We start from the raw sequence: 27,701 nt of genomic DNA, 5'->3' as shown, positions 1-27,701 counted from the left end.
GCAGCCCACTGTTTGACAGAAATAAACTATAGAGCAGGCCAAGGCAAAATAGCTGCAAATTTCTAAACAGCCATCAAAATATGGCTTAGAAAAAGCTGGACTTCAAGTGACAAGATCACTCTGTTAGCCCTCCAATACTGCAAAGTGTCTCGCTTTACTTCTAGCTCCAAATATTCTGGAGCGTTTCATACTGACTGAACAATGAAATAAAACACAAGACATGGCCTGCTTGCTTCTTCTTGTCCACTGAACTGAACACTTTTCCAAGCCCTGCTTTTCAAACTGGGGCTCCAGTTCTGGATGCATAAATTTGAGTTTGAAATCAGTCCACCCCATACCTACCTGGAAAGATGGTGCCACATGAACAACAACAGTAGTCTTCTGATCCCACATGAAGTTCATCCCTTGATTTGTTTCAATCACAATATAACCTCCTCTGAGATCCACTTTGTAATTCTTCTCAGCTCCTGGATCAGTGGCTATCTCCTGAATTCTTCCTTCCAAGAGCCTGATTTCACTGTTCTACAAGGAACAGATACATTGCATGGAAGGAATTTGAATAGAAATCTTAGTGTAACAGCACTCGTATTCTGCCTCTGGTCCTTCATCTTATTTTTCTGTAGTCTTTACACTACATCTTGGTCTATCGCCAGACATGTGAGCCACAGGCAAGACCCACTGATCTCAATGGGAAACATCTGCCTTTGCATGACAAGTCTTATCTCACAGCCACAGAAATTACCTTCATTCTAGATGAAATCTGTTCTGCTGGCACAGCAACTCCTGAGTGCATGGACAATTGGGTATGCTAGAATACCCCTTGTCATACTACTTTGTTTCACCATCCCCTCACCCCACACTATGGGAGAAATCTCATTTGTGTACACTTTGGGGAAACGCTAAGCCCGAGCTGGAGGGAAGAAATTCTTCCCTCTGTAGTTACATCTGCCCTGTGCTCAAACCATGGTACAGAAACATGGTCCTCTAAAAACTTTAGCATCACTCCTATACCACTAATGTCATAGATGCAAATACACACACACACATGCACATAGAGTGCTGTTGACTCCCTGCATCTATCCCCTCACCTGCAGAAGTGTCCAGCCATGTTAACACCAAATACCTAAACCTTTCCCAGCTTGCCTGCCTCTGCTTTCTGGCTGTTTGACTTCCGTAGGTACTCTCTAGCAGCAACTGAGTTGGAATATAAGGGGATACTACACTAACTGCTACAAAATCAAGACTACAGCTCCTCAGTTATAACCAATTCTAGACAAACCTCGAAAATCAGTGTGATCTTTAGGGAGCAGATGGAGAGTGACTTCCCACAGGCGTTGTTCTGAATTACAATTCGGAAGGTGCCAGCATCCATGTTATTGGGGCAAAAATCCTTAGAAAAATAGATAACGTTGTATTAGATCTTTTCAGGCAACTAGACCAGTCTTAAACATTTTCAGGAGCTCTAAATGAATGACACTCCAATCTGACTTCTGCAATTTTGTCACTTTTTTATTCACCAAAACTCTGGGCATTTTAGAAGAATCTGGTGGCAGCTGACCTGGTGGCAGGTTCATACTTGACCAGGAATTTCAAGGAGAAAAGCTAAGGAAAAAACTGAGCTTTTCATAGCACGCGTCCTGCACAACCAAAAAGGTAAAAATATTTCTTCTTAAAATTAGCAAAACCAACTGTAATTTGGGGATGACAAAATGTCTCACTGAGTACTGTCTCATTATATGCAATTATTATACATGAGACTCACACGTTAACCTCTACGTGCTTCTGTCACAACAAAAATACTGTCAGTCTTGGATGGCTGAGAGAAACACTTAGCTTTTCAACACCACACCAGTTCCTTTCCCTTACAGATGCTGGAATTACATCAGGAAAGGGCTGTCCAGCCCATGAGTTAATCGTTTAGGATCACACAGTGCCCTCTTGTGTCACTTCTGAGGGTTAATTGCTTTGCTTTTATATGGAAAATCTCACTGTATCTGCTCTAGGTACAAGAGGAGGAGAGTAGGCTCTGCTCATCAGTGTTGACTATTTTGCATGGGATAGCCCTTTAATTACTCAGACTGAACCCTACAGTGTAAGCTATGAAAAGCATATGGATAAGAAAGTGAAAAAAATTTATACCTGAGCTAGGATATAGTCACAGTCTCCCAGGAAATCAAACTTCTCCCCATCAAAGCTCATGTAATGCCCGTTTCCATACACAGTGCAGGTTCCCTTGCAGGGATTGTCTGTGCAGTTCCACTGCCTTTTGTTACAGGTGCTGGGAGGCAAAATGCAAAGAGTCACAATCTTTGTATGAAGCGCGTTTTTTCCTTAACTCCAAATGGGCAGAGTAATTCAAAGGTTTGTCTTTTGCAGTACTTCAAAGAAAGTGATCATCTCTCACTCTTCCAGGCTTACCCTCTCAACTGTTCTGAGACCATGCCATGAGATGGCTTACTAATCAGAAAGTTCATGTTTACTACCAAGACACATTTGAACTTTGTCTATTTTTATTCTATTTTTTCCTTCAAATATCTTTTAAATCATTAAGTCCTGGCAGCAGACAGTGGGGATTTAGGAGGTAAATTCAAGGTGAAGAACTGAATATTTCAAGTATTTCTGAATATTAATCTGTGAGGTACCATGTGGTCAGTTCTGTCCCTGACTACAGTGGTGTGAACCAGTATTATCCCTGTCTTCCCCTGTGTATTGGGTCTGGCTGAGATGGAGTCAATTTTCCCCATAGCAGCCCTCATAGTGCTGTACTTTGTATTGGTAGCTAGAAAGTTGTTGATAACACATCAGTGTTTTGGCAACTGCTGAGCAGTGCTTGCACAGCATCAAGGCTGTCTCTCCAACATTCCCCCCTCACCAGTAGACTGGGGATGGGCAAGATCTTGGGAGGGGACATAGCCAGGACAGCTGACCCAAACTGACCAAAGGGATATTCCATACCATATGACATCTGCTCAGCAATAAAAGCTGAGAGAAAGGAGGAGGAGGGGGAGCATTTGTTATTGCAGTGTTTGTCTTCTGGAGCAACTGCTACATGTACTGAAGCCCTACTTCCTGGGAAGTGGCTGGACTTTGCCTGCTGATGGGAAGTAGAGAATAAATCTTTTGTTTTCCTTTGCTTCCATGTATGGCCATTGCTTTTGCTTTATTAAACTGCCTTTATCTTGACCCACGAGTTTTTCCATCTTATTTTCTCCCCTCCACTGCTGAGGAGGGGAGTGATAGAGCAGCTTGGTGGGCACCTGCCATCCAGCCAAGGTCAACCCACCACACCTTGACAAACTTTACCTCCAGTTCAGGGGGAACACAGACAGAAAATTTTAGTTGTTATACCCTTGACACAGAGACTGCAATTTTTTCCCCCTATGTGTCCTATTCTCATAAGAAAACAAAGCCCTCACTGCAATAAAACCTCTTAATGGCCTCTGTGATATCAACAACTGCTTATGAGGGTTTGGTTTCACATGTTAAACTTGATTGCTTGTACCAGTGGTGATCAGACCAAAGTGTTTCTGGCTCTTATTTTCTGTGCATCCTCTTCGCAGGACTATACAGTGTCATCCTCACTAAATAATGGGTAAGGATTCAAAGTGTTTTACCCACCATGATCAGTAATAACAGTGAAGTCTATGGCAGAGTTATACCAGCAATTAGAACAACTAGAGTATTAATTTATCTTATTTGAGAACTACACACCTGGAAGCACTGCAAGTCACTGGAAGATCGTTGTGATTCCTCCCTCCTCTAAATTCAATCCTTTTCTGGGGTTCAGCTGTGCCCAACAGACACAGACTCAATTCTCCCTTGTAGAATGACCAGCCCCAGACCAACTTGGATGAGGCTGGTACTTCTAAAGCTGGTGTGGAAGCAGTTTGCAGAAAAGGATGGAAATCTTTTGACAGAAGATCTGGGTACTTGTTCTCCCCAAGTGCAGGCTCATGCAGCGTGTTGCAGAGAGGAAATGTTTCCCCTTCTATTTTTACTAGAAGCCTGATGGCTCTAATGATGAAGAGGAAGTCTTCAAAATACATCCTGCCCCATGGGCGCACTATGCACTGACAATTTTAACAGCCTTTTTTAGAAAACAAGGCTCCCTGGAATAACATACCATGTGTTGCAGTCCACTTTGATGGTTTCCCCAGGTTTATAAAAGTGTCCTCCATGGACACATGGGCATTGATCTTTGGGAATACATCCTCCACTGCCATCTAATACCAGCCCATCAGGACACATGCAGCCAGAAACACATTCTGTGACATACTGCATATATAAAGATACAACACAAGGCAACTCGTTAATGCACAGAAAGTACAGGGAACAAGCAGAGGTGCTAGCTCTGGATGCCAAACTTTTGAATTTTTTTTAAAAATCCTGTAACTGTAAGTTAGTGACAATCAAACTACAAGTAACACAGCTATGTGGGTAGCTATAGCTGTTGTGTTAACAGTAAAGTAGTTGGTCTGTGAACAGTGTAACATGTTACCATCAGCATTTGTTAAGGACAATCATACATGCACAATCATGTTGTCCCATGCTCCTGCTAGGAGGTGAAGTCCTTACACAGTGCATGTCCTGCGTCTTACAACTTTTCTGACACTCTGATCCAATCGTGCCGGGACCCGCAGAGCTGCAGTTGAAGTAATACATAGGAGCTGGGCAATCTATAGGAGGAAGAAAACATTTTAGGAAGGTAATTTAGTGAAAGCAATAAGGATGCCATCAGCAATTGTAAAACAGAGTGGAGCATTTCAGAGGGCAGCATGTGTCTCATTTACAGTTTCTATTAGCTTTTGCTTCTGCCCACCAACAGTGCAGGGAGAAGGAGGCAGATAACTTCTAAGATTTGGGAAATGTCTTCATCTTTTAAAGACTTCAGCAAGTCTTGTGACATTTTTACAAAGACAACTATTATCAATAACCAGCACATTTCAGGGAGAAGGCAAAAATGTGCAGAATACTAAAATGTTACAGAAAGTGAGAGATAACACAAAAAAACATTATAAATACTAGCTGACACCATAATGCCATTATTTAACAAAATCTCACCTTTTACCAGGACAGTTTCTCCAATGCAGTCTAATCTTCCTTGAATGCATTTGCTAAAGAGATTCCATAAAATGAAACACATCAGCTCTTTGCACATTTCTCTCTCACTAGAGAGAAAGGCACTGCAACGTTTCAGTAGTCACACAGATAACAAATTCCTATCAAAACGAATATTTGGTACAGCTATCAGGTTCACAGACATGAATTACCATCCCCAGAAGGAAGATTAAGACACCCTGTTCTTAAATACTCTTCCTTCACCTGCCACTGGTTTACTGTGTTTTCCCTCAATCAAGTTTTTCCTAAGCATCTATTTTCCACTCCGTGAGATGAGACTAATACTTTCTTAAATAAGAGACCTCTTAAATTACTAAATGAATCTGTGTTTACAAAATAGTCTAGAATCCTCGGAAAAAAATATGGGAGTTGGAAGAGAGAGAGAGAGAGAATATGTAGACATCTAAAGATATAAATAAATTGTTTGAATAAAACAGCCTTGCCCTGGTATTTGTTTGTATTGCTGCCCTGAACTAGTTGAAAATGAGAAAATGACAATTGTTTTTCACTGTAGATGCAAATTAATTATGTTGGTTTTAGTATTTTCCCAAAAATGTCTCTCTCTCTCTTTCTTTTTAAAAAACTCAGTTTAATAACTGAGATTTTGGCGTTTTTTCCTGGGCCACTTTTATTTTTTAAATAGTCTGCAGGATGGTGTGTTGGAGGGTGTTTTTCACTTTGCTTCTTCATTTCAAAGGCAGAAACTCCCCCAAGTCCCCTGTCTTCTAGAAAACTTGCTCCCACTGTATATGGATATTTTTTACACAACAATGAACTTTGCATAGAGATAGATTGCAAACATTACTCTACTTAACATGTTTTCATGTTCTTGTTTGCTAGCAGGAATATAGGATCTTAACCTTTGCTGTGGCTGCACTTCTTGCCAGGGAAATATTTGCTTTGGTACAATCTGGGAGAAATTTGTCATTATTCCTTATGGTAAAATGACACCATTCAGGGATTAGAGCAGGGACTTCCCCAGTGAGCCCTGATGACCCCCTGGTATGCAGCCTTTGCATCATCACAGCAGCTTACCACATCAGTTTGTCCTCTTGAAAGGAGTTACCGGGCTGAACAATCTTGCCTTTGTAGTAGCAGGAACAGTCATCTGGAGTTACACATTCCTCCTCGTCATTGAGGTAGGTCCCTTCAGGGCAAGCACAGCCCTCCATAGGAGCAGTCTGAACTTTACACAGTGGATCAGGTTCATCCAGCGAGCGGCAAGACTGGTTACAGTACTTCACGCTATAGTTATAAACCATAGTCTCAGGACACTCCTCAGAGGGATCTTTGCAAGAGAAATAAAATGGATGTATGGCCTTCTCTGTGCAATCATCGCTTATGCTGTTAATGCAGCTTTGTGCACATCGGTAGCCATAAATGTGCTTTTTTCAAACTAGAAGACCTTGTCTCCCAGTGGTCTGGGGGAAGTCTGCTCATGTAGCCTAAACTACGTGACACTGAATACTGAAATACTCAGCAGGGTATATCTTGACTGAATAAGGAAATCAGTATAATTTTGTAATTTGTACAATTTACATTTCTATCTTATGCCAAAAACTGAAACCAATAACTTCTGACTTGTCCTTGTAGTTAAAAATTAATTTTCTGTCCTTTACTAATGATTTCTTTGGCTGGGAATAATTTAAGAAATGAGCATATTTTGTAAGGGGCAATTTTTGACGTTAAGTGGGCAGTGCCAAGGAACTCTGTTAATCATTTGATGCTACCAGAGTGTGTTTGAATTCTCATAGATGTCTTGAGGAAAACTCTTGTTGTCATCCTCTGGGGAAATGAGAAACAACAGTTTCTAAGATCTCTGGGTGGACCAAACAGTTAAATACCAAAATCTAAAAAGCTCAACTGACCCTGTAAGACAGTGAAAAGCTGGTTAATTTTCACAGGCTACCAAGAAACAACACCTTCAAAACTCTGCCATAAAATCTGCAGTAGTGATCCATAGGGATGACACCAAATTTTGTCAGGAAATATCACCTGCATTAAGGCTGTGGTTTTCAAGAAAGCCTGGCATCCAGATTCCTCTGAAATTCAATGAGAACTGGAGATCTAGTCATCTTGGACATCTTTCTAACTCACATCTGCAGATTTAACCCCACAGCTGTTTTTCAGATACACACAGATGTACTAGAAGGTACAGGGGAGTTGTTCATGGGCAATTGTGCTAATCAACTTTGCAGCAATGTTATCACCATATCAGCAATACGTTCCATACTTAAACAAAGCTCTGTATGGTTTTCCAGTCCATGACCATAGTAGACTTTCTTAGATTAGTTAGCGTGCTAGGTTTGTGTACACATTCAAAACCACCACCTCCACCAACAAAAACCTGTTGGTTTCCTGGTCTTACCTGGAGCAGACACGATATCCCATGTATGAATCGAGCAGGCCATATTCACCTACTTTATAAGCATACTATAAAGATGCATCAACTGGTATTTGTAAATCAAAATAGGCCAAATAGAAAGATACTAATGAAGATGTTGAACATGAGTTTACATCAGATTTACCCTAATGGGTGTCTCAATTGTCAGCTATTAATGCAATAAAATAATGTGTTTACTTTCTCCCCTTAATTTTTCATAGAGGAAAAAGATCAATTTTGGTAGAGCAAGATCTGGTAAGAAAAAGGTTATTTGATTATAGTACTCATGATCACAGATTGGTAATCTTAGATTACATACATCACAACTGGAGGCGTGAGCGGAGAGAACATGAGCATACCAAAGATAGCTTCAAGCTAGCTTGCACAAGGACCGCTAGAAAAACAGTGCCATGACTTAGCAGAGGCTACTAACCCCAGTCGTCTTCTGGGTAACCAGTAACTCAAGTAATGGTTCATGCTTCCACTAAAGACCGTGTCACATACACACACTACTAACAGTTAGCTAGTAGGGTTTACTTATTTCATACACTCTACTTACTTCAGTGTAGACATCCCCTTAGGATATAACCTGCCTTGGATGCTGCCTGCAGCCCGGCACAGCTGGACACAGCTGCAGGAGCTGGAAAAGCCTTTCCAACCCCTGCAATGGGACAGACCACTGAGAGTGACTGTTCTGGCCCATTTATTCTTTCACTCATGAATAGCGCAACTTTCAATCTTATCACAGGCATGTTCCCGAAAGATTATTTCTTCTTAAATAAGGCCTAAAACGATCGTGCTGATTAAGCCACTAGCATTTTTTTCCCAAGGTTACTGCACTGTTTGCGTCAATATTACCTACTGTGCCGTGAGTCCACAGATTTCAGTCTAATGTATGCTGCAAACCAGTCTCGCTTTGGCATGTTAGTAATTCTATGTCCATAACAAAGCTTTCAATAAACAGGGACTGTGTCTAGTACATAAATCTGCATGATTCTAGGATAATTTGCTGTGGACTACACTGTGTTGTCTTTGAATTATTTCAGCACAGGTTTGTTAAATTGTTCTTACTGCAGTCTTAAATGCCTTTGACAAAGCACCACACCGGTTACATTGTTTGTCTCTATTAAATATCCCAGCTAGCCTCTAAGTCAGGCAATTAAATAGATGATAGGTGCATCAAAGCTGCATAAAAATAATTGTTGTTATGTTTCCTATTCAGACATGTTATTAGTCAAGAAACCCATACACCTATTTTCATGTTGATATAGGCAAATCTCACTTGAACTATCTGATTGTCAATGTAAAAATGGAAATGTTGAAGTAAAATTCAGAAGCTGGGACTTGTGAGTTTTATTCTCAGCTCTGATACAATCTCATAATAAATTCTGGCAGTGCCAAAGAAAAATATACATATGTGGACTCCAAACCCAGGATTTAGTGACAATGTGTATGTCCACGAAACTTTCATCCATTTGTTAGATAGTCCTGAGCTGAAAATGCCTTTAAACACTTTCACATTCTCAGATATCACCAATATATATTTATTAAAAACCATTACTATTTTACTGTAACATGGAAAAATGCAGTTAATGAGAGTGATACTATTTGTATGGGCAATGTCTGAGACAAGAGGGCTGAGATGAACTGCAAAAAAGGTATCAGAATTAAAATACATAGGGACGCCCATGTGTTCAAAACTAACCTAATTGCAACTCTTTGTTGCGATTTGATTAATACACCTTACACTATGTTGCTTTTCTGAGTACTGAATTCACCTAATATTTTACACAAGCAACATGCATCATAAGAGCGTGAAGTGGACATGAACTGACTTTGGCAGGCAGAAGTTTTTTATAGAATATATGCTTATTCTATTTTTCAAAGAGCCACTAACTTGATGACTAAGCACAAAAGATACTGACTGCCACAGACAGTGCCACAGGCTCTCCTGAAGCTGTTCCCCCATATCCCTACCCAAAGTATTTTAGAATGCATACCACAGATGCCCGGCCTCCAGCCCTTCAGGGACACGCCTGCTGTAGCACAGTCTCTGGAGTAAGTAGAGAGCACACTACACAGTGCAACATCACTCTTCTCAGCATTACAGGTGTCATACATACATTTCTAGGGGACAGAAAAGGACATGGGTAGTATTATGCCTAGCTCACAGAAGAAACAGGGAAACATATAGCAATTCAAAAAGTAGTCAACCAATATAGTTTTGAAAAAGTATTATTACCAGTGAAACTTAATTTGTAATATCTCTAAGAGAAAATGTATGCTAATGAAATACTATGCAAACCTGAAAAATAGGAAATCAATTACAGTCATGTAACTGCAATGACGTTATGCCTAACACTCATGAATAAATGAATAATAAGAATGATAAGGGCATCTACAGTTCATTAAAGTACTAAGAAAAGTCTATACCAGCCTCCCATGAGGATGTACAATCTAGGACATGTCAAAATATGTCATCTGAAAATATACAGAACTGAAAATACTGCACCGTAATGACTGGCACTTGTGTACCTATCTAGTACGTAGATAAGATACACCCAATTAAATGACAGGTGCATAACAGAAGGTGGTTTAATAGAATTATATGTATGACATATAAAGAACTAGTTAGGTAAGTATAAAGGGGATTTAAAGCTCAAGTTCTTTTAATTGGGTGGCTGGACAGAAGAACCCAGATACAGCTAGTCACTCAAGAGCAGTAGAGTCATACTGCATAGATGGTGGCTTATCTTGCCATTACTGATGTCATGGAAAATGCTTCCATTAATCATGGTTTAAAATCTGATGAGATCAGCAGGAGTAACAGATATATTAATAAGAAACTGGTTATTACTTTTCCTTAATTGAAAGTTGCAAATTGCTATTTTACTTATAGTTAACATGAATTCTCAGGCAGACATTTTTTCTGAGGGAAACTTGGGAGACGTAAAGCATAAGCCATATTTTTAAAGGTACCTGAAGACATTAAATTTCAGACAAAATTTCAGGTCAGATATTTTCTCAGTAAGTTGTATCACACACACTCCTTACATGAATTTTCCGCATTTTTGCAGAAACTTCTTTACTAGTCACATAAATGCGGCAACTCTCTAGCTCAGCCAACTTCCTCAACAGCATTATAGAGCTGTACACCAAGAGTACTTATGGGCACCTTCTTGCATTCTAAATACTAGGAGACTAACATGATTCCACAGTAATAAATGGGATATAACTGATGTAAATATAGTATATATTCTCTCCCTAGACGTGAATTTTAAACCAAGTCAGAGGGAATCCATGGGGCTGAAAAAACTCTCAGCTCAGTTCCACACAGACATGCTGATTTGGCTTTTCAAAGAGTGAACAGTTTTCAAGAACAGTAAATCCATTTTTTCCTATTTTGCTTCTGGGTCATGCAACAGAACCGTCAGTGATGGCAGTGAATATTTTCAGGGCTGCAGCCAAAAAGGCCCATTGTATCTTGCATAAACTCTCATTTTGTTATTTTTCTTATTAGCATCAGTGAACGTTGCAAACAGGCATTACTGTAACCTATTTCACTCCCCTAAGCCAGACTACCTTCATGGCAGATCAGTCTCTGCACTAGATTAAACCACCCATTTCAACCAGTGCCTTACCTTGATGTACACAGAAGGGTCTACAACAGAATGGCAGGCAGCAAACACACTGCTTGTATTAGACAGAAGAGCACACCAATGCTGGGCAAATTTTTCTGAAGTGGGAAAAAATATCATTGTCCATAGTCACTTAAACCACATTACTACCTGAATCAATATTTTTATCAGGTATCACACAGAACTAGAATGTCCTGAAGTGTTTAGATGCCAGAAGGAAACACGGGCATTAACGTATCAAGGTGATAAACATAGTTGGATGGGTGACCAGCCATCTTCCTAAAAGAACAGTTTCACCTTCCAAGTACTAACATTATTACTGTAGCTGGATTTGCAGAACATCTGCAAAAACTCCCCATTTTCATAATTTTCCATCAAACTTTCCTAGTTCTTTACAGTCAGGCGATTCTTTATAGTCAAGCAATAACACCAAGCATGTAATAATCAGTGAGCTGTGTGGCTATGAGCTGCAGCTTTAATTACATGTGACAATACCTAAGAGAGTACAGTCTGAATCCTGTATATATCCAAACCCAGTCAAAGTGAGAAACCAGACAGGGCACCTAGTACAGTACAATGCTTGTTGAAGTCAGTACTGTTGATAACTTATTCCTTTTGACTTCAGCACAGCTGTAACAACCTAGATTGGATTAAGATCTTGCCCAAATATTGACAACCGAGTATGCTCTGTCTTAAACCTAAATTGTTCTCACGGATGTTTTGTGTACTTTTCAAGCCATCAGTGAAGAAGGTGTTAGCTCTTTCTCCAGCAGTGCAGTCTTTTTGTTTTAAAAGCAAAGCTGTCACCTTAAAGGCCTGCAAAACCAAATGTGTTCTCTCTAGTAATAGCCTCAAAGGCAGTGGCTTTTGATGTTTATGAGATATCTAAAGCTTTTTTGGTTATCCGTCATGTGAAAATTATTTAGCACTGATAATCCAGGGATGAAAAGCCTGCTACCTTTATCCACACTGTTTGAACAAGGATCTTCAAAGCTGTCCTCAACATCAAAACAGCTGGCTCTAGTTTTCCATGAGTTACCAAAAGCAGAAGCTGAATCTTCCACAGCTCCAGTGACTGTTCTGAAGTCGTCAGTCTGTATGTTGTTGAAATTGCCACAAAAACCTTGTGAGGGTGGCAGGAAAAAAGAAAGCAAAAGAAAAGAAGAAATCACTACATGAGTGGAAAACGGAATGGCTTCTAGATGAACACTCTTAGCTCTATAATGGACCTCGCCTGAGAGAAGCCCATTTTCCTTCAGACACTTCCTGATGTTCCCACAAATCAGACAGGACCCTGTATTTAGAGTGTAATTATTATTTTTCTGCATTACAGTAGCACTTAGTGATAGCACAGAGATTGGAAGCTGCTTAAATGTGCTTCAGTAAACACTGGCAGACAGAGAAGTGTCTTCCTCAAAGGCTTATAAGCAAAGGAAATCGCAAAAGCAAAACAAAATGGGTTGGAGAGACAGAATGTAATCCCATATCACAGATAGGAAACAGAAGCACAAAAAGCTTAAATGATGTGAACAGGAGATTAGTGGCAAAACCAAGAACATAGTCTGCATCTCACAAGTCTCTGATGAAAGCCTGCTTTTACAGATAGTCTAGAAGACCTGCACATACTAAACATCACAGAGATTATCTAATATTCTTCAGCAAATTAAAGGGTTTAGCCAACATTTTGTTTCAGGAAGGTTATAGATTTAACCAGGGGTTCTAACATACCAAAGTCAATACAAAATGAAATAATTTGTTCACTTAAAGTGATAGACAAACAGTTATAACTCAGTTTAAGAGCAAACTGAAAGAGCATGGTGTGTCCTACCAGATGTGCGATTCTGATAAGAATGATCAACTGTTATAGAGAGCTGCATTACAGGTTTCATTTGCACTTGAATCCGTACTCCAGTTGAGCTCAAGATTTTGATGAAAAATGTAGAGGGTCTGAAGATGGTGATGCCATCTAAAGAGGAAAAAAAAGAAAAAAAAAGATGTATGCACCTGCAAATCTTTATGAAGCTGAAGTAAACTTCTGTTTACCAGTGCATCCAGTGTAATACAGGAATTCCCAGGGAGTCCCAGACCTAGTATCTACCCAAGTCAAATGACCTAATAATGAGCAGGATCATGTTCTTTTCAGAGAAAGGAGCAGGAATCCCTCTGTAAATGGATGTAGGCTAGTCTGGGGAAGATGTGAAGAAGGACATTTACTTTTGCTTACTGGCAGCTTCACAATGAAATTGTTCATGTAGATATTTCCACAGGAACATATTTTTATAGTCTGCAGTGAAAAAAAAAAGAAAAAGCCCACAATAGTGAATGCATATGACATGAGACAGACAACAGCAACCTGACAAGCTTTATTAAGCATTAAGAAGTAGTGTCTTCAAAACATGATCACCTCTGACGTCAATGTAACTCAGCATCTGGATGCCATACAGTAACATAGAGAAAAACTCTAGGCCAGAACAAAAAATGAAAAACCCTCTCCATAAGCAACAGCTTTGATTGAGTGCTCTCACATACCTAAGAGGTTAGTTATCTTTTTGAGAACCACATGTGAGAAGTTACGTGTAGGTTTGGATCCATCTCATTGGAAATGTAACACACCCAAAATGAGAGTTATCTGACTCAAACTCCCTCAGTAGTCAATGGAGGGAGACAGGCCCCTCCAGAAGAACACCTCATGCCTTAGGTAGGCTGACTTGTCCTTTGGAGATCCCCATCTTCCTTTATTGACTATAGAAAGAGGTTAGGAGGTTGGATCTCCTAACAAGGTTAGGACTGCACCAGTTAAATACCAGGTGGGCATAATGAATCTGTATAACTTTAGGAGTGCATAAATACCAGCCCTAACTCAGCTTCCACTGAATTCAGTTTGAATCATGGCATAATCTTCAGTAGGAGAAGCCTCTGGCCTTCATTTGGAAAATTCTGCTACTTCACTCACTGCATTAGGAAAAACCTCAGGACTCAGAACTGTTGTAAAAAGAAGGGGATCTTTTCTTGTAGAAATTTCAATCTTTCAAAAAGAAACAAGTGAAAAAGTTTGAAGTCATGAAAAAGAGAGGGAAAGCCAACAAGGAACATTTTTAGCCATCTACCTCTAAAGAAAATGGAAAAGCCAGAATCCAAAAGAACTGGAAAGGAAATAACTCTCATAGAACAAAACCAATAAACACATGCACCGCATCATCTGCTGGTATTAATCTTGCAGTCTCAGGACTGCAACAGACTAAAATGAGTCCACAGTGCTAGAGAAATCCCATCTTTGAACCTAAATAAAAGTGACATATTATGTGTCACTAATTAAAGCGAGTTACTTACAGTTCTTCCTAGTGTGACTAAGACATTCTTTAAGCAAGTCATTGTCTTTGATGTCCCACACTGGATGATCTCTCCAATCACCACAAATGTGTCATCAGTATTCTGAAAAGGCGTGAGAAAACAGATGTGCAGACATTGTTAGCATGTTACAGGAAAGGAGCTAGAAGAGAAAAAAGGTGTCTCTGAAAGGCTAAAATGGAATAATGAAAGAACTGGGGCATTTAATCTCTAACTGCAAACTGCTTTATTTCATTGCCAAAATCAATAATGTTCACAGCCTTTCCTCTGCACTCTGTTTCCTTGCTATCAACCTGTGTGGATTGCATATTTGCAGACAGCCACGTAGAATTCAATCTTTTTGCAGGAATTTTTGCTTATCCACTTCCTTTTGACAGTCATACATGAAGAAAGCTTCAGGAGAAATGCTTAAATCTACACTAATACATCCAGTAAGAAAACTAATTCATTAAAGAAAAAAGATGTAAAACTATGTTGAAGCTGCAAAACTTTGATGCTAAGCATCAAGCAATTGACTTGCAATCCACTGCAAATGGGAAAATTTATGGGGTTTAAGACTGAGCATGTGTTGGAGTGCTTTGCTGGATTGGTGCCATTTAATTAAATTAAGTCATATAAAGCTCCAGCACAGCTTAATGCCTCATGCTACTCAAGAGATTTAGGAGTGAAATGGGAGATTATTCATACCTTAGCTAAGACATAATGGCAGTTGCCATGAAAAATGAATCTCTTATTATCGAACGTTGTTATATGGAATCCTCCATCTATGTTGCAACTTCCAGAACAGGGCAGAGAGATACAGTTCCAGTGGCCTCCTTTGCAAGTACTGTACAAAACCCAAAAAGGAGCTGTTAGAATAAACATGGCTTTAAACGAGCAAAAGTGAGATAACATCTGTATCTGAATCTGCACAGATGACACCCTCTTTGTCTTTTTAGCTTGTTATTCGTTTGCTTATTAAATACCTGTGGGAGGAAGACTTCATATTAGGCCCTTAAAGTGTGAAGGCTGAATGACTCTCAATGAGAGTTAATTGCATCTGGGCTTTGAACTAGCTCCTTCAGAGAGACACTGAGCTGGTCAAGCAAGAAATGTTTTTTAGGGCCTAAATTGTTTACTTGACTTTTTAAAGAAAGAAAGAACCTCTTCAAGCAAGATCTTGCAACATTTTATGCTACTGATGCAACTTTCAGCAAGTTGCTGATGCTACATTTCAGCAACTAATTGTGGAGAACCTGAGATAATGAGCAGTTACAATTCTTAGAGCTGTGCACACAAGAGGAGAACAGCCTGGCCATATTAGCTCAGGCTTTGTGAGGAGTAAGTGAGGATGTGGATAGATGGGAACCACCCAGAGCCCATCAAGTTGAGTTCCACAAAATTGCAGGTTTTGAGGAATATTTCCTCAAAATGCAGGAAATATTCAATCCAAAGAGGTTTGCAGAACATCTGGCCTACCCCACCATGCACCACAGCATATTTCATTCCTCCCTATAGTAAAGGTTAGGCCTGTGGTCAAGAAACGATGCTGTCTCACGGGAGCACAAATAACACATACTAGATGGATATCAGTGTAAGAGATAAAACTGTTTTGAGAACAATATACCTGAGCTCTTATTACCTTTCACTAGTGCAGAGTAGAGATGGGTTCAAGCTACAGGGTTTTTTTTAAACCAAATCATTCTCGAGGATTGGGACTTTTGAGATCCAGGCCTTGAAACAGCCTTTTGTAGATCTAGAGGTGGTTGGAAATGTAACTCATTAACATGGTATGACTCCTTGCCTCACTTCAGTGGCCAATGCCTCTGAACTAACCAGCAAAGAGTCTAATTTTTCTGCATTCTGAAATCTTGAGCTGTTTTTGCTGGCAGTTCCAAGTGAGGGTGGTAACTATGTGAGATTGAGGACTACCTCTAAGCTTTCCTCTACTGTTGAAATTCAGACTCAGGTTTTGCGTTATTATTTAAGACAAATGTTAGGAATAGGAAAAAAAAAAGGGGGAAAATAACAGAATGCAACTCATCAACACTCTGAAATAAATGCCTCTGCCTTGTTAGTGCAAACAAGTTCACAACAGTACCAGTTTTGGCAGAGTGTGGAGTAAGTCCCTCCAGATGAGTAGACTTTGCCTTGAAACATACAGGGGCAGCTGTCTCTGGGGATGCATTTTTTGCCACCGAGGTCATCAAGGATAGTTCCTGTTCAGACACATTGGCTGGTTATTATTCCTTTGGTGAGTCTGGGAAACACCATCAAGGAAGATTAGAGTAAGGAAAAAACTCTGGAGTATTCAGCATTTCTGTAAATGAATGGGATATGTTTTAAGGAGAACACCACACCAGGCCCTTTCAGGTGTTAATGGATGGGAAACATTTCTTACTAGAGCTCAAATGAAAGCAATGCAAACCCCAAAGATTATCTCTGCATGTTACTGGAATTTGTCACTGTGAGCAGGATTATCAAGTGCCAGACTGCAAGGATGTGAGCCAGTTTCCATCCTTTTTCTAATAGTGAATCTAACAGAAATCAGACCCTCATCTTAGCTTCTACTTCATGTGCAAACTTACACATGCACATACCTGGCAATGCATTTATATTACATGTGACTTAAGCTACAGCAAGATCTAACCTCGTAACAGGGAGGCACCTCACCAGACATCTTCACCTGCATTCTTACTGTCTAGAGAACACCTCTCCTCCTTCCACATCTGTACCATTTTTTTCTGTCTAGTCCTTAGAAATCTTTCCCTACCCTCCTCCAGTGTCAGGATCTTGAATCTTTGGAGATCTGGTTCTTCCAAGAAGAAAGTTGTTAAATTATGCTAGAAGAAACAGTTTAGTTTCTTAAAACAGGTTTTAGTGTAAAATGTTAAAGAAAAAAAATTGCCACTAACTGAAAAGGAACAACCTTCCTCTTTATCCCTTGATATGTGTGACCCATTGGAAGAAGTGAACTGCCTTACCAGGAGGACAGAAACAGCCATCTGTACATGGGGCTTTACAAATCTTGCTCCTTTCTGGGTCGGCGCATGTGTCAGCACAGGAGTTTCCACATTCCATGTACTCCATGTTATTTGGGCATTCCTGATCTGCAAGACCAAATGAAAATGGGGTATGTTAATGATGTATTTATGAGAGCTCTCAAATCATTGTATCACTACCCAGCTCCTTCTTCCTCTTTCCCCTATATCTTGTTTGCAAAACTTTCTATCCAGATGTGTCATGTTTGTTTAACCTCTAAAGAAACTTTTTATGGTCACTTTTACTTCATCTTTGGAGAAAACAGTACTGCTGGGAAATATGAGTTATTTCACATTATTTTCCTAGCTCAAGGTTGGCTGAAGTCATGATACAAACAAAGGACACCAGAATCATTTATGGAGTCATAATAGTTTATTTTTGCCTAAAGCATCAGTCATTCTGGCATTAATTTTCTATCCCAATCCACACCAGCAGTTTGGGAGAAATACCTGTAGCATTCCCCCTGGATTTACAGTGATTTCCTGCTCAGTAGCTGCGACTACTGAGTATGAAAGCACAGGATAAGCTAAGTACAAACACATTAGACTTCTCAGTGACTTCTTCTGACTAGATGTCAACATTTAAAACAAGGCTATTTATAAGTTAACTGTGCATGGTGAAATTCAAAAAAGAACTGGAGAAAACTTAGCCATAAGGAGGAGGGGGACAATATTAAGATATAGTTCTAATTTAAGGAGCAAAATCAAGTTCAATTTGTAGAAGCTTTTCCATTAACAATGTTTCTGTCAAAGTACTTCTACAGCTTGATTCACAGTAGTTAACAGAGCTCCTAGCTTTGCTCTGCTGGAATCAGAATACATACATATATGTCTAACCTGAAAGAAATCTCCAGAGCAGTAGTTACTTACAGCAAAGTTCCTTGGTTCTCCATTCCCCAGGGTCTCCCTTCTTGAGGACACAGTCTCGAGAGTACTGGTTTAAAGTGCTGCATATGCAGCTGGAAACCAAATCAGAGTGAGAAGAATTAACTGCACAGTGGCACATATCCTCAGTGCAGGTCTCTACATAGTCATCAAATGCAACCACTTTGGGGCAGTTTCCAAAACGCGACATAAGTTTCTTGCATCTTTTTTTCTGTAAAAAAGAAAAGAAGGAAAAGAAAAGCAATACTTGACATTTTACCAACTTTCAGGTTTATGGATGTGCATCCCAATTTTTGATGACACAATTCCAGGGTCACAAGATAATTCAGGTTGGAATTTATTCAGGTCAGACCATTATTCAGGTCGGGAGATTATCCAGTCTAACTTTCTGTCATGAGGTCCTTTTTCTTGGACTGGAAGCTGTCATTCAATTGTGCATTTTCCCACTATCTATTTCTTTAACACTATAATAGGATATTCTTTCAGCTTTTTAGATTGGATGTAAGGAAAAATTTCTTTACTGAAAGAGTGGTGAAACATTGGAACAGGCTGCCCAGGGAGGTGGTGGAGTCCCCATCCCTGGAGGTATTTAAAAGACAAGTAGATGAGGCGCTTAGGGACATGGTTTAGTGGGCATGGTGGTGTTGGGTTGACGGTTGGACTCGATGATCTTAGAGGTCTTTTCCAACCTCAATGATTCTATGATTCTATGATTCTATAAGATCAACATTTTGCTCAGATTCATGGGTAGACTCCTGAAAAATTCAGTTCAGTGCATGCTCTGTAATTAACACTTGTTTCAACACAGTCTTTCCAGGGCTGTAGTTCAGGAGGGTTTATACTTCTTGGCCACACATACTTACGTATTTACTGCATCTATCGTCTTCCCTCCTAGGATGTCTTCCAGTGTGGTCATCTGGACTCACATCAGCACACTTTTCTGATGGATCCTCTACTTTGTGGAAGTTCCCGAACTGCCTCGGATGCATTTTATACCCTGCAAAATCCCCAGTCGCATCTGAGTAACTGCCTGCAATTCTTTAGATCAGTTAATGGGCTATAAAGATGCACTTAATCTTTGGGCTCTAAGGCAGTTATGTTCTTCACCAAATGGCCAAATGTAACCACAGCATCCATATAGTAGAGGATGACAGCCTGATACAACTTCTGTTGAGCTAGAGCCAGGAATCTGGCACACTTGTATCAAGGCCTGCTGTCAGCCTGGGCATTTATAATCACACAAGACTCTTGACCTTTCTATTGCACCTCATCACTTCCAAAGACTTCTGTTTGTTATGGGTGTATTTGATCTTACAGAGTTTTGTATTTGCATGTGTAATGGTTATACATTTCAGTTTGCCTTCTTCTACTATCACAACCTACAATACAGCCTTAGGTGCATGTTTGTAATCATCTGGAAATCTGTCAATTTTACAGGCTAGAGAAGATGGGAAGAGGGAGCAGGAGGAAGACAGGCACACAATACATGTATGTAACCATTACACTAGCTAGAGAGTTGCATTTTCCTAAACCATTACCAGAAACTTGATCCCGGATGTGAGAAATCTTTCTGACAAAGTTTGAAATTTATATATTTTTATGGAGAGTATGCATAAATTGCCATTCTCAGATATTTTTTTTTAACAAAAAAAGTTTAATAGACAGATTTTTAACCAGGTCTATTCCTCTATACTGGCTCAGTCCCTCAACTAAGTGCAGGCCTGAGAGAATGACTTCCACAAAAGCATTGTTTTCAGGTGCTTTACCACTAACTTTTCTGGAAACAGAAGCTCTTCTAAAGCCCTGAGCTCTTAGAGCCACGTGATTTGCCAAGGATCTCAATTGACATTAAAGAATATAAAGAATAAAGTTTCAAGAAGAGCTACTCCATGCAGAAATGGGATTTTTCTTCCTGATAATTTTTCTCCTCAAGAGAAAAGAGTCTGAAAGTGAGAAGAAATTTTGGACCTTTACATGCAGTGGATCTTAACTTGGGCAGGCAGACTGACTGCTGCCTGCTCAGCCCAGGGAGAAGGATGTATTCAGAGCAGAAAGGAGGGATGTGGGAGGCCACCTGGTCCCTGGGTGTGGCAACCTGTTATCTGTGGAACCAGATGTGTAAAAGAAGAGCCTGTTTTTCTTAGAGCAATGCTTCTCAGTAGCAAACTATTTCTTCAGAAAAATTTGAGCCAGCTTTATTTTTTACCTGTTGCGTTTGTGAAGTAAAGGGCAGAAACATGACTAAGATGCATCCAAAAAGCTTAATACGAAATATGAAAATGAATCCCAAATCTATCACTACAAGTGGTATTTTTAATCAAATCTCAGGATTCTTTCTGAATGGGTGAGGTAGAGGACAATATTTTTCTGGTGACTTAAGAAACCCAGGTATTACGTGAAGGGATGATGTTATAACTTCGGCTTCAGTCCTGCAGCTAATATCCCAGGATGCAGGTTTCTTTCCGCTCATACAACCCACTGCAGGATTGTAGCCTCAGCTGTTTGCTGTGTTGGCCTCTTTCCAGTTCAGTGCAATATCTGAAGGTGTCACTGGATGGCACCACGGTTTCTGCAAAGATGCTCAGTGAAATCTCTCTGGCTCAGTGATGATGCTTTCAATTCATTACAGAGGCAAAAACAATCACATTTGATACCCAACTGTAAAATGATGAAAATGGAAGGACAGAAAACGCACTCGTGCCTCATTTGAGACTGCAAGTTCCTTAAGGTTTGGTACTATCAGTGGGAAACCTGGCAAAGTTCCTGCATGATAGTCAGGTAATTAATTTGGGTCAAAGAGGTTTGAGACACTTGCAAGTTTGCAAACAGCAGAGGAACCCAAATCATCCCAGAATCTCTTAAAATAAATTTCCTGTATATGAAAATGTTCATGTATTTCAGAGTGTCTGTCAGGAAATCCGAAACCCCGCTTAGAGGAAACAGATATCAAGTTTCATGTCACGTATTAACAGTTCTGTTCTATGTGGAATATGCTGTATTCATGGCCTACCATCCAAAATCAAATCATTCTTCTCACTGCCATCATAGTTCCCACACAGACCACATATTTTCTCTTTATATGTTTCTTCCAGGTCCAGCTACAAAACAAAAGGAAAGGAAACCCAGAGTTTAAAGGCTTTTCCCCACATCAGCAGCACATGTTACAAAGTGGTTTACAATAAAAAAGCAGAGCAGCAGCAATGTTCATTACCAATTTGTAGCACTCTCCTTTTCCATTACAAACCTGTCATAAAACTTACCTGCAGACAGGTTGAATTTAAATGGGAAGATAATCCTCTAGCAATTGTCATTCCTACCTACTAAAGAGCTAACTGAAGCATGCTGAATACTGGACTAATCCTTGGACCAGTGTCTCCCAGTATAGAGACACTGGTATATAGACATGTGGTAGCTCTTGCAAGATACCACAGCTCCTCTCTGGGCAGGTCAGATAACTGTGCTCTGATGCTGGACGCTGTGAAGAAACAGCTTCTGGTCAACTTTTAGACATATCTAAAGCTTTTTCTAGTCCATAGGCTAAATGGAAACTTCATAGCATTTCTAGGGGCGGGTCTGCCCAGTGTAACTTGTTATCCCCATACTTGGGGGTAATAAAGAGCCAGGTTAGCATATTATTGCCTTGCTAGATAAAACTATTGCACCTAATCACTCCTACATGCTTGGAGGGTAGTACTGGTGTCACTCAGGTCCACCAAAAAAAGGCAGTGCTTTTCCTACAAGTGTGTCACCCTAAAATTGTATCCACTCTACAGGTGGTGCCTGTAATACTTCAGGTATTAATTAGTACAGGGGAAGCGGGGAAGCAAATACTTCATTAAATCAGAATTTGAATACCACTTGGTTGCTTCCTGACTTTTTTCCTCTCTATTCACCTTCTACCCTCTCTCTGTCTCTCTGAACTGCAAAACATGACATACAGCTTTCATTTATTTAATCTCAGTCCTGATTGTGGAGGATAAGTGTTCACACCCAAAAGTGTAAATACACTGTTGCAGAAGAGGATATTTTGGGGTGGATGTATGGAAGGGAACTACCGCATAGCAAGGATTTGGAATGAGAGAGGCCAAGGTCTGAACTGGCCACACAGATTAGTTTCCCACACAAGATGTGCATCAAGACAGAGGGTAACTAACAAGTCAGAGCTGGAGGGACTAGCTGTGCGGCTGCCAGTGCCACATGGAGGAAGCAGATAACTACAGAGGCGCTATCTCCAGGCTTAACAGTGGCACCTTTTGTCACATAAAATTAGTTGGGAATGCCTGGGGGTTGTGACTCCATGCCCTTGCCCCATGAAACTATTACCTAGTTTGGTATGTCCCTATCAGCTTACGGATACAGTGATACCTCCCCCCCACAATCTCTTATATCAACATGGTGCCTGCATCCAGCTCTGCTTTTCATCATTGATGAGATTCACCAAGGGAAAAACAACTAACTGGCTGTTCATACTAGTAGAGTGTCAGCCCAGTTCCACTTGAGTGTCAGGCCCAGCTTGGAAGTCACTTGGAAGTAAGCACAGGTGTCCTCAATCAGGATGCTCTTCAAGCTGAAGGGCATGGGGATCCTGGAAATTGGAGGGAACAAAACAGATTGCATTGAAAAAAAAGACATGAAATCCTCTCAGAGATATAGGAAGAAAAACTAGAGTCAAAAGTAGCTAAATAAACCATGGGGACATTCTTTTCAAGGTCAGCCTTCATCCACACGATGCATTAAATTTAGGTATGATCACCTTGCCCACTGTGATGTTTTACCAACACAATGTATTTTGGTATGAGTGTGTCAATACTACATTAGCCACTCGACTGATACCAATGCAGCTCTGCTTGTTTACATATCCTGAGGACCTAACCCAAAAGGTTATAATAGATCACAATACTGGGAAAATGGCCCTCCACATGAGGATATTGCAGGTTCTCATCATCCCTCCAGGCTTTCCTTGACATTTGGGATTGACAGAGGTGTGAAAAGAGGTCTGTTCTGTTACTCATGTACTGATGTGACTCAGACCTACATTACATTTTCATCTCACCAAGACAATTACCATTCATTTTCCCAGAGCCTGAAAAACTTAGAAAATCAGAAAATGGCTAAAAGATAGGAGATTTCTTGCCCCTTTGATTTAGAAGATACATCTGGGCTTTGCTACTATAATTACAACTGAGTGATGCTATTCTGTATTTGATTGTTTCTAGAAGGCTGTCAAGAGAAGACAGCCCCTATGCTTGCAATTTTCTCTCCAACAAGATTGTGAGGGTTTTTCCCAGAGTCAAAGCTTGCCTTGGCCTTTCATACCTATATGCTGGGAGCAGGTCACTGCACTTCTCATGAGGGCTGCCCTTAAAATTGTGCCCAACTTTCAGCTACTGTTGCATATGACTTTTTACTTATGGAGTATTTTTACCCTTCTGTTTGCAGTTTGCTTTCTGGTTCAATTCAGATTGGAATTAAAGGTGTGGATTTTGACTTCTGAAATTTCTGTCTTATGTGTAAGAAGATCCCAAGGCAAGCTGTGATCTGCAAAGCAGTGCAATTTTCTAGACTAATCTATCTGGAAACAGAAAACTTTTTCTAAAAGGACCATCTGTTCCTGAACAGCAACATACAACAGTAGGGTTAGTACCACAGAAATAATATTTTGAGAAAAAAATACAAAGTTTCTACAAAATCAAAACCTTCTGTAAATAAAGTGTTGATCTTATCTCCTTCCCTTCACCCCTCCCTCCCAAATCAACGCAACATTAAGAAAACCTACACCTTCTGTTTTTATAACATACACATTGCCTTTGCTTAACATGTTGGTGTTGGTCCCTGGGAGATGTAGTTTATATGCTTCTTGCCTCCTCCACCACTATGGGCTGGACTCTTTGCAATACACTTTTCAAAGTGCTATGAACATGTCATACACAGTAATTTTCACCCCTAGAGAATAGGACCACTTTCTAGACAGATCACTGCTAATACATAGCAGTAAAACTGCTGCACAAGAAAACAACAGTATGGTCTTTACTCACTTGTTCCCATTCACCGTGATGCCTGTCTCCTTCACCTCCAAGATCACTCCATCAATGGTGACAGTGAAGTAGATCAGGAAGCTATTCTTGTCACTGCGCCTGATTTGGATGGTAAAGTCCTGGTAGCTGTCATTGCAGTGCGAAGCGAAGACATATGTGCAGGTTCCAGGAAAAGTGTACTTAACATGGTCAAATGTATGAAAGTGGAAATTGCCCCAGGTGGCACATTCACTCCTACTGACAGTAGAGACCTGGACTAAAGAAAGAGTCATAGGAGGGGAGCTTAGAAATTCACCCCACATGAGGTGCTTTGGGTTTTTTTGTTGGAAAACATTAAAGGAGAGATTTTCAAAGGCAAAAATGTTAACCCCTGGAAGATACTAGCTTGTGGGAAGGAGTTTCATCTCACTGAACTTTTGAAGACCATGCCAGAGATACCTCCAGTGTGAGCAGATGAGCCTAGGCTCCTTTGAAGTCAACAGGGAGAAACAAAAGTTTCAGCTTCCCTACCTTACATATCTACCTAGGAAGAAGACGTTCCAAGACAGTGTGTTTCTCTCCATTGTATATAAAGGTTGCTGAGGGGTGCCAATGTAGATGGCACCCCTCAGCATTTACACTGTAGATACATTTACACTGTAGATATCTAAAGTGAAGTGAGGGGAATCTCATCCTGGCTGCCTAAATCTCATTTCTGCTTTTGAAATCCTGCTTCTTAACACAGGCAAGACTTTGGTTCAAAGTCTTGAATCGAGTCCCTTCCAGGAGATATCACAAGTGGCATGACTCTTCAGCAATATGGCAGCCGCTGATCTCAGCAGTTGAGGCTGCCACCAGCTTCAGCAGTCGGCTCAGAGCTACTTGTTTTTCATCTCAACCAAAACTCATGTCTTGGACCTCTGAGTTGTACCTCTGTCGAAGGTATTGATACATACTTTAAGTGCATATAAAGACATCACTTCAGAAAGTAGTTTCCATACCACTGGCTGCGCAAAGCCAATATGAATCACCTTGAATTAAATAAGATATGCTGCTACAAAATGCTTTAGGCCCATCTGAAAGAATGACAAATGAAAATGGGCAATTTTTTTGGTGGTGTTTATGCAGCACGTTTAGGAAAATCAACATAGCAACATCCATCACAGATCAAAACAAAAACAGTCATTAATGTACTCAAGTGAACTCTAAAATATTATTAAATATTCCTACTTAAGAACCAGCAGGGGAACACTGAAAAATTCAGATCTTGATGTTAGAAATGTGCAACACAAACTCAAGTGCCGAGAAGTCCGTACAGAAACAGCTTTTTAAAGGGACTGTAATTTGCCATAGGTGTTTGCAGCACTAAAGTGGAGAAGGGTAATTTAGCACTTTCCTACACAATAATGAGGGGAAATGAGACAGTTTGGCTATTCCTGGAAGTGGAGTTGCTAGAATTACTAAGACAGCAATAACTGTCACATCAATTGTTTGTGTATTAAGCAACTAGGAAAAGTGTAACACATTCAAAACCAAACCAGGAGGCAGCAGACCACAAAAAATGTGATTACTCCTAATGCAGTATTTCATACTGGTCAATCAAGCCTAGCAGGCATTATGGTAACATACTTCTTCTATAAAGAATATATGTGAAATGTGTTGAAAAGAGTGTCACCATTTTTTTGTGATGCAAACTGCATCCAGAGAGTGTCCTATTTAAGATTAGTCACTTAGTATATAAAACAGTTGATAAACTACCTAGTAGTGAAAGAAAAGAAGTAAAATACTTAAATGGTTGACATTAAGGATGAAAACGTACAATGTTAAACAGTATTGCATGCCTACATCTCTTACAGGAATATGTTACACATTTTCATTTGACAACTCTATTTGTCACCTATGGAGAGCAATATGTGAGCAAATAATCTGAGAATTAGATTTTTTTCTTACCTATCTGAACTGGTTCTTTGCCCTTGCAACAACTCCAAATTAGGCAGAAGATCCAAAATGACCTCCCCTTTTTTATTTCCATCTTGCCGTGAAGCAGTAACTTGAAAATCCTTCCAGGGAAGTGTTTTTTTCTTGGCTTATAGGCAGATTTTTATAGTCCAGGAATTTGACGTGAGAACAAAACATTGATGGCAGGGTCCCTAAAAGGTGGAGCTTCATTCAATTCTCTTTCAGTGGTTCATGTGTAGCACCCAGCAACCTCCTGTCTTTCAGACAAGACAGGTATCCAGTTCTCTCTTGCTTTATGTGGAGACAGAGAGCTGTCTTTTTCTCATTTCCTTTTTTTAATATAGGACCACCCCCCACCCCTATAGTGTTGCTTTTTCTTTGGCAACAATATTTTTTCTTTTTCATAACATCTGATTAGTAACAAGCAATCATTGTCCAAGATCTTCCAGAGCTTTTCTCTGGCTTGCACATCAGCACAGTCCCCCAGGTCAAGAAAAAGTGTTTGTTGCCTCTGCTGGCTTGATGGCAACTTCTAAATGTTAGAGCAAAAAATATTGTAAGGTCAGGCGTAACGTATGGTTTATTTAGAGCAAAAACTTTTGGCAGGAGGGCAATGTCCTTTAAGAAGTGTATCTAAAATATCTTACAAATAAGGCCAGAGATCTACTGCTTCAACAGACCAGGAATGACATTAGTCCACAAAGTGCAAACTTCTCACCTCTACTGCACAAATGGGATTTAATTGCACCAGTCAGACATGGGAAGTTAATTTATTCTTTATGCACACAGAAGTGGTGATTTCTCCAAACAGCATAGGGGAGCAGTGCCCAAGTCCCACCAAAATGTAGACTGCAAATTCATTCCTTCACCTCCTAAATTACACTGCTGCAAAAGGGTCCCTTGGTGCTATCAGAGTGCTTTAATACTCAATCACATACCCATAAAAAATCCAGCGGGCTCAGTCATGAGCTGATCTACATTCCACTGTAGGACAGTTCTTAGATATCCTGTCACAGATGTTTTTGTCAGTAATTTTAGGGTCTCTTTTAGAGATTTACTTGCTCTGTTGGCACAAGCTGACCTAGCATTTCTTCACCTTATCCATGCTGTGGGGGAACTGCCTCTGACACAGAGGAAACCTCTCACCTAGTCCTAGCAAATCAAACATGGGTAACAGATGTTCCCACACTTTCAACTGCTCCATGCCCCTTTGGGAATACATTAATGCCAGAATGATTGTCAGTAGTAAGTGGGCACAAATACAGTTTAAAGTGGACTTGGGTTTCACCCTTGTTGCAAGTCCTCAGGTCGAGTCTGTCCATGCACTCACTGGGTT

The 27,701-nt window shown here is 40.1% G+C and overlaps 1 protein-coding gene across 1 annotated transcript in view; it reads right to left on the bottom strand.

The window, feature by feature from the left end:
• LOC103907315 (mucin-5B) overlaps window positions 1-26,449 on the bottom strand; it is a 45,205-nt gene extending 18,756 nt beyond the window's left edge. Inside the window, exons 1-22 of the mRNA XM_009289462.2 lie at window positions 26,357-26,449; window positions 24,428-24,683; window positions 22,863-22,977; window positions 21,403-21,490; window positions 19,256-19,389; window positions 18,378-18,603; window positions 17,451-17,576; window positions 16,568-16,685; window positions 15,175-15,313; window positions 14,470-14,571; window positions 13,354-13,423; window positions 12,968-13,105; window positions 12,098-12,262; window positions 11,143-11,237; window positions 9,502-9,628; window positions 6,154-6,406; window positions 5,062-5,114; window positions 4,576-4,676; window positions 4,124-4,275; window positions 2,140-2,278; window positions 1,280-1,390; window positions 343-522 (exon numbers count right to left, since the gene is read on the bottom strand). Of these exons, the coding sequence (XP_009287737.1) occupies window positions 343-522; window positions 1,280-1,390; window positions 2,140-2,278; window positions 4,124-4,275; window positions 4,576-4,676; window positions 5,062-5,114; window positions 6,154-6,406; window positions 9,502-9,628; window positions 11,143-11,237; window positions 12,098-12,262; window positions 12,968-13,105; window positions 13,354-13,423; window positions 14,470-14,571; window positions 15,175-15,313; window positions 16,568-16,685; window positions 17,451-17,576; window positions 18,378-18,603; window positions 19,256-19,389; window positions 21,403-21,490; window positions 22,863-22,977; window positions 24,428-24,683; window positions 26,357-26,438 (2,970 nt within the window). The 5' untranslated portion in view covers window positions 26,439-26,449. The remainder of the gene's footprint in view (window positions 1-342; window positions 523-1,279; window positions 1,391-2,139; window positions 2,279-4,123; window positions 4,276-4,575; window positions 4,677-5,061; window positions 5,115-6,153; window positions 6,407-9,501; window positions 9,629-11,142; window positions 11,238-12,097; window positions 12,263-12,967; window positions 13,106-13,353; window positions 13,424-14,469; window positions 14,572-15,174; window positions 15,314-16,567; window positions 16,686-17,450; window positions 17,577-18,377; window positions 18,604-19,255; window positions 19,390-21,402; window positions 21,491-22,862; window positions 22,978-24,427; window positions 24,684-26,356) is intronic.
• Between the last annotated feature and the right edge of the window lie 1,252 nt (window positions 26,450-27,701).

Source organism: Aptenodytes forsteri, unplaced genomic scaffold (assembly GCF_000699145.1).
Source record: "Aptenodytes forsteri isolate BGI_AS27 unplaced genomic scaffold, ASM69914v1 Scaffold445, whole genome shotgun sequence".
In the NCBI taxonomy this organism is placed as follows: Eukaryota; Metazoa; Chordata; class Aves; order Sphenisciformes; family Spheniscidae; genus Aptenodytes; species Aptenodytes forsteri.
The sequence above is the reverse complement of the archived record's forward strand: the minus strand, read 5'-3'. Positions and strand labels throughout refer to the sequence as shown.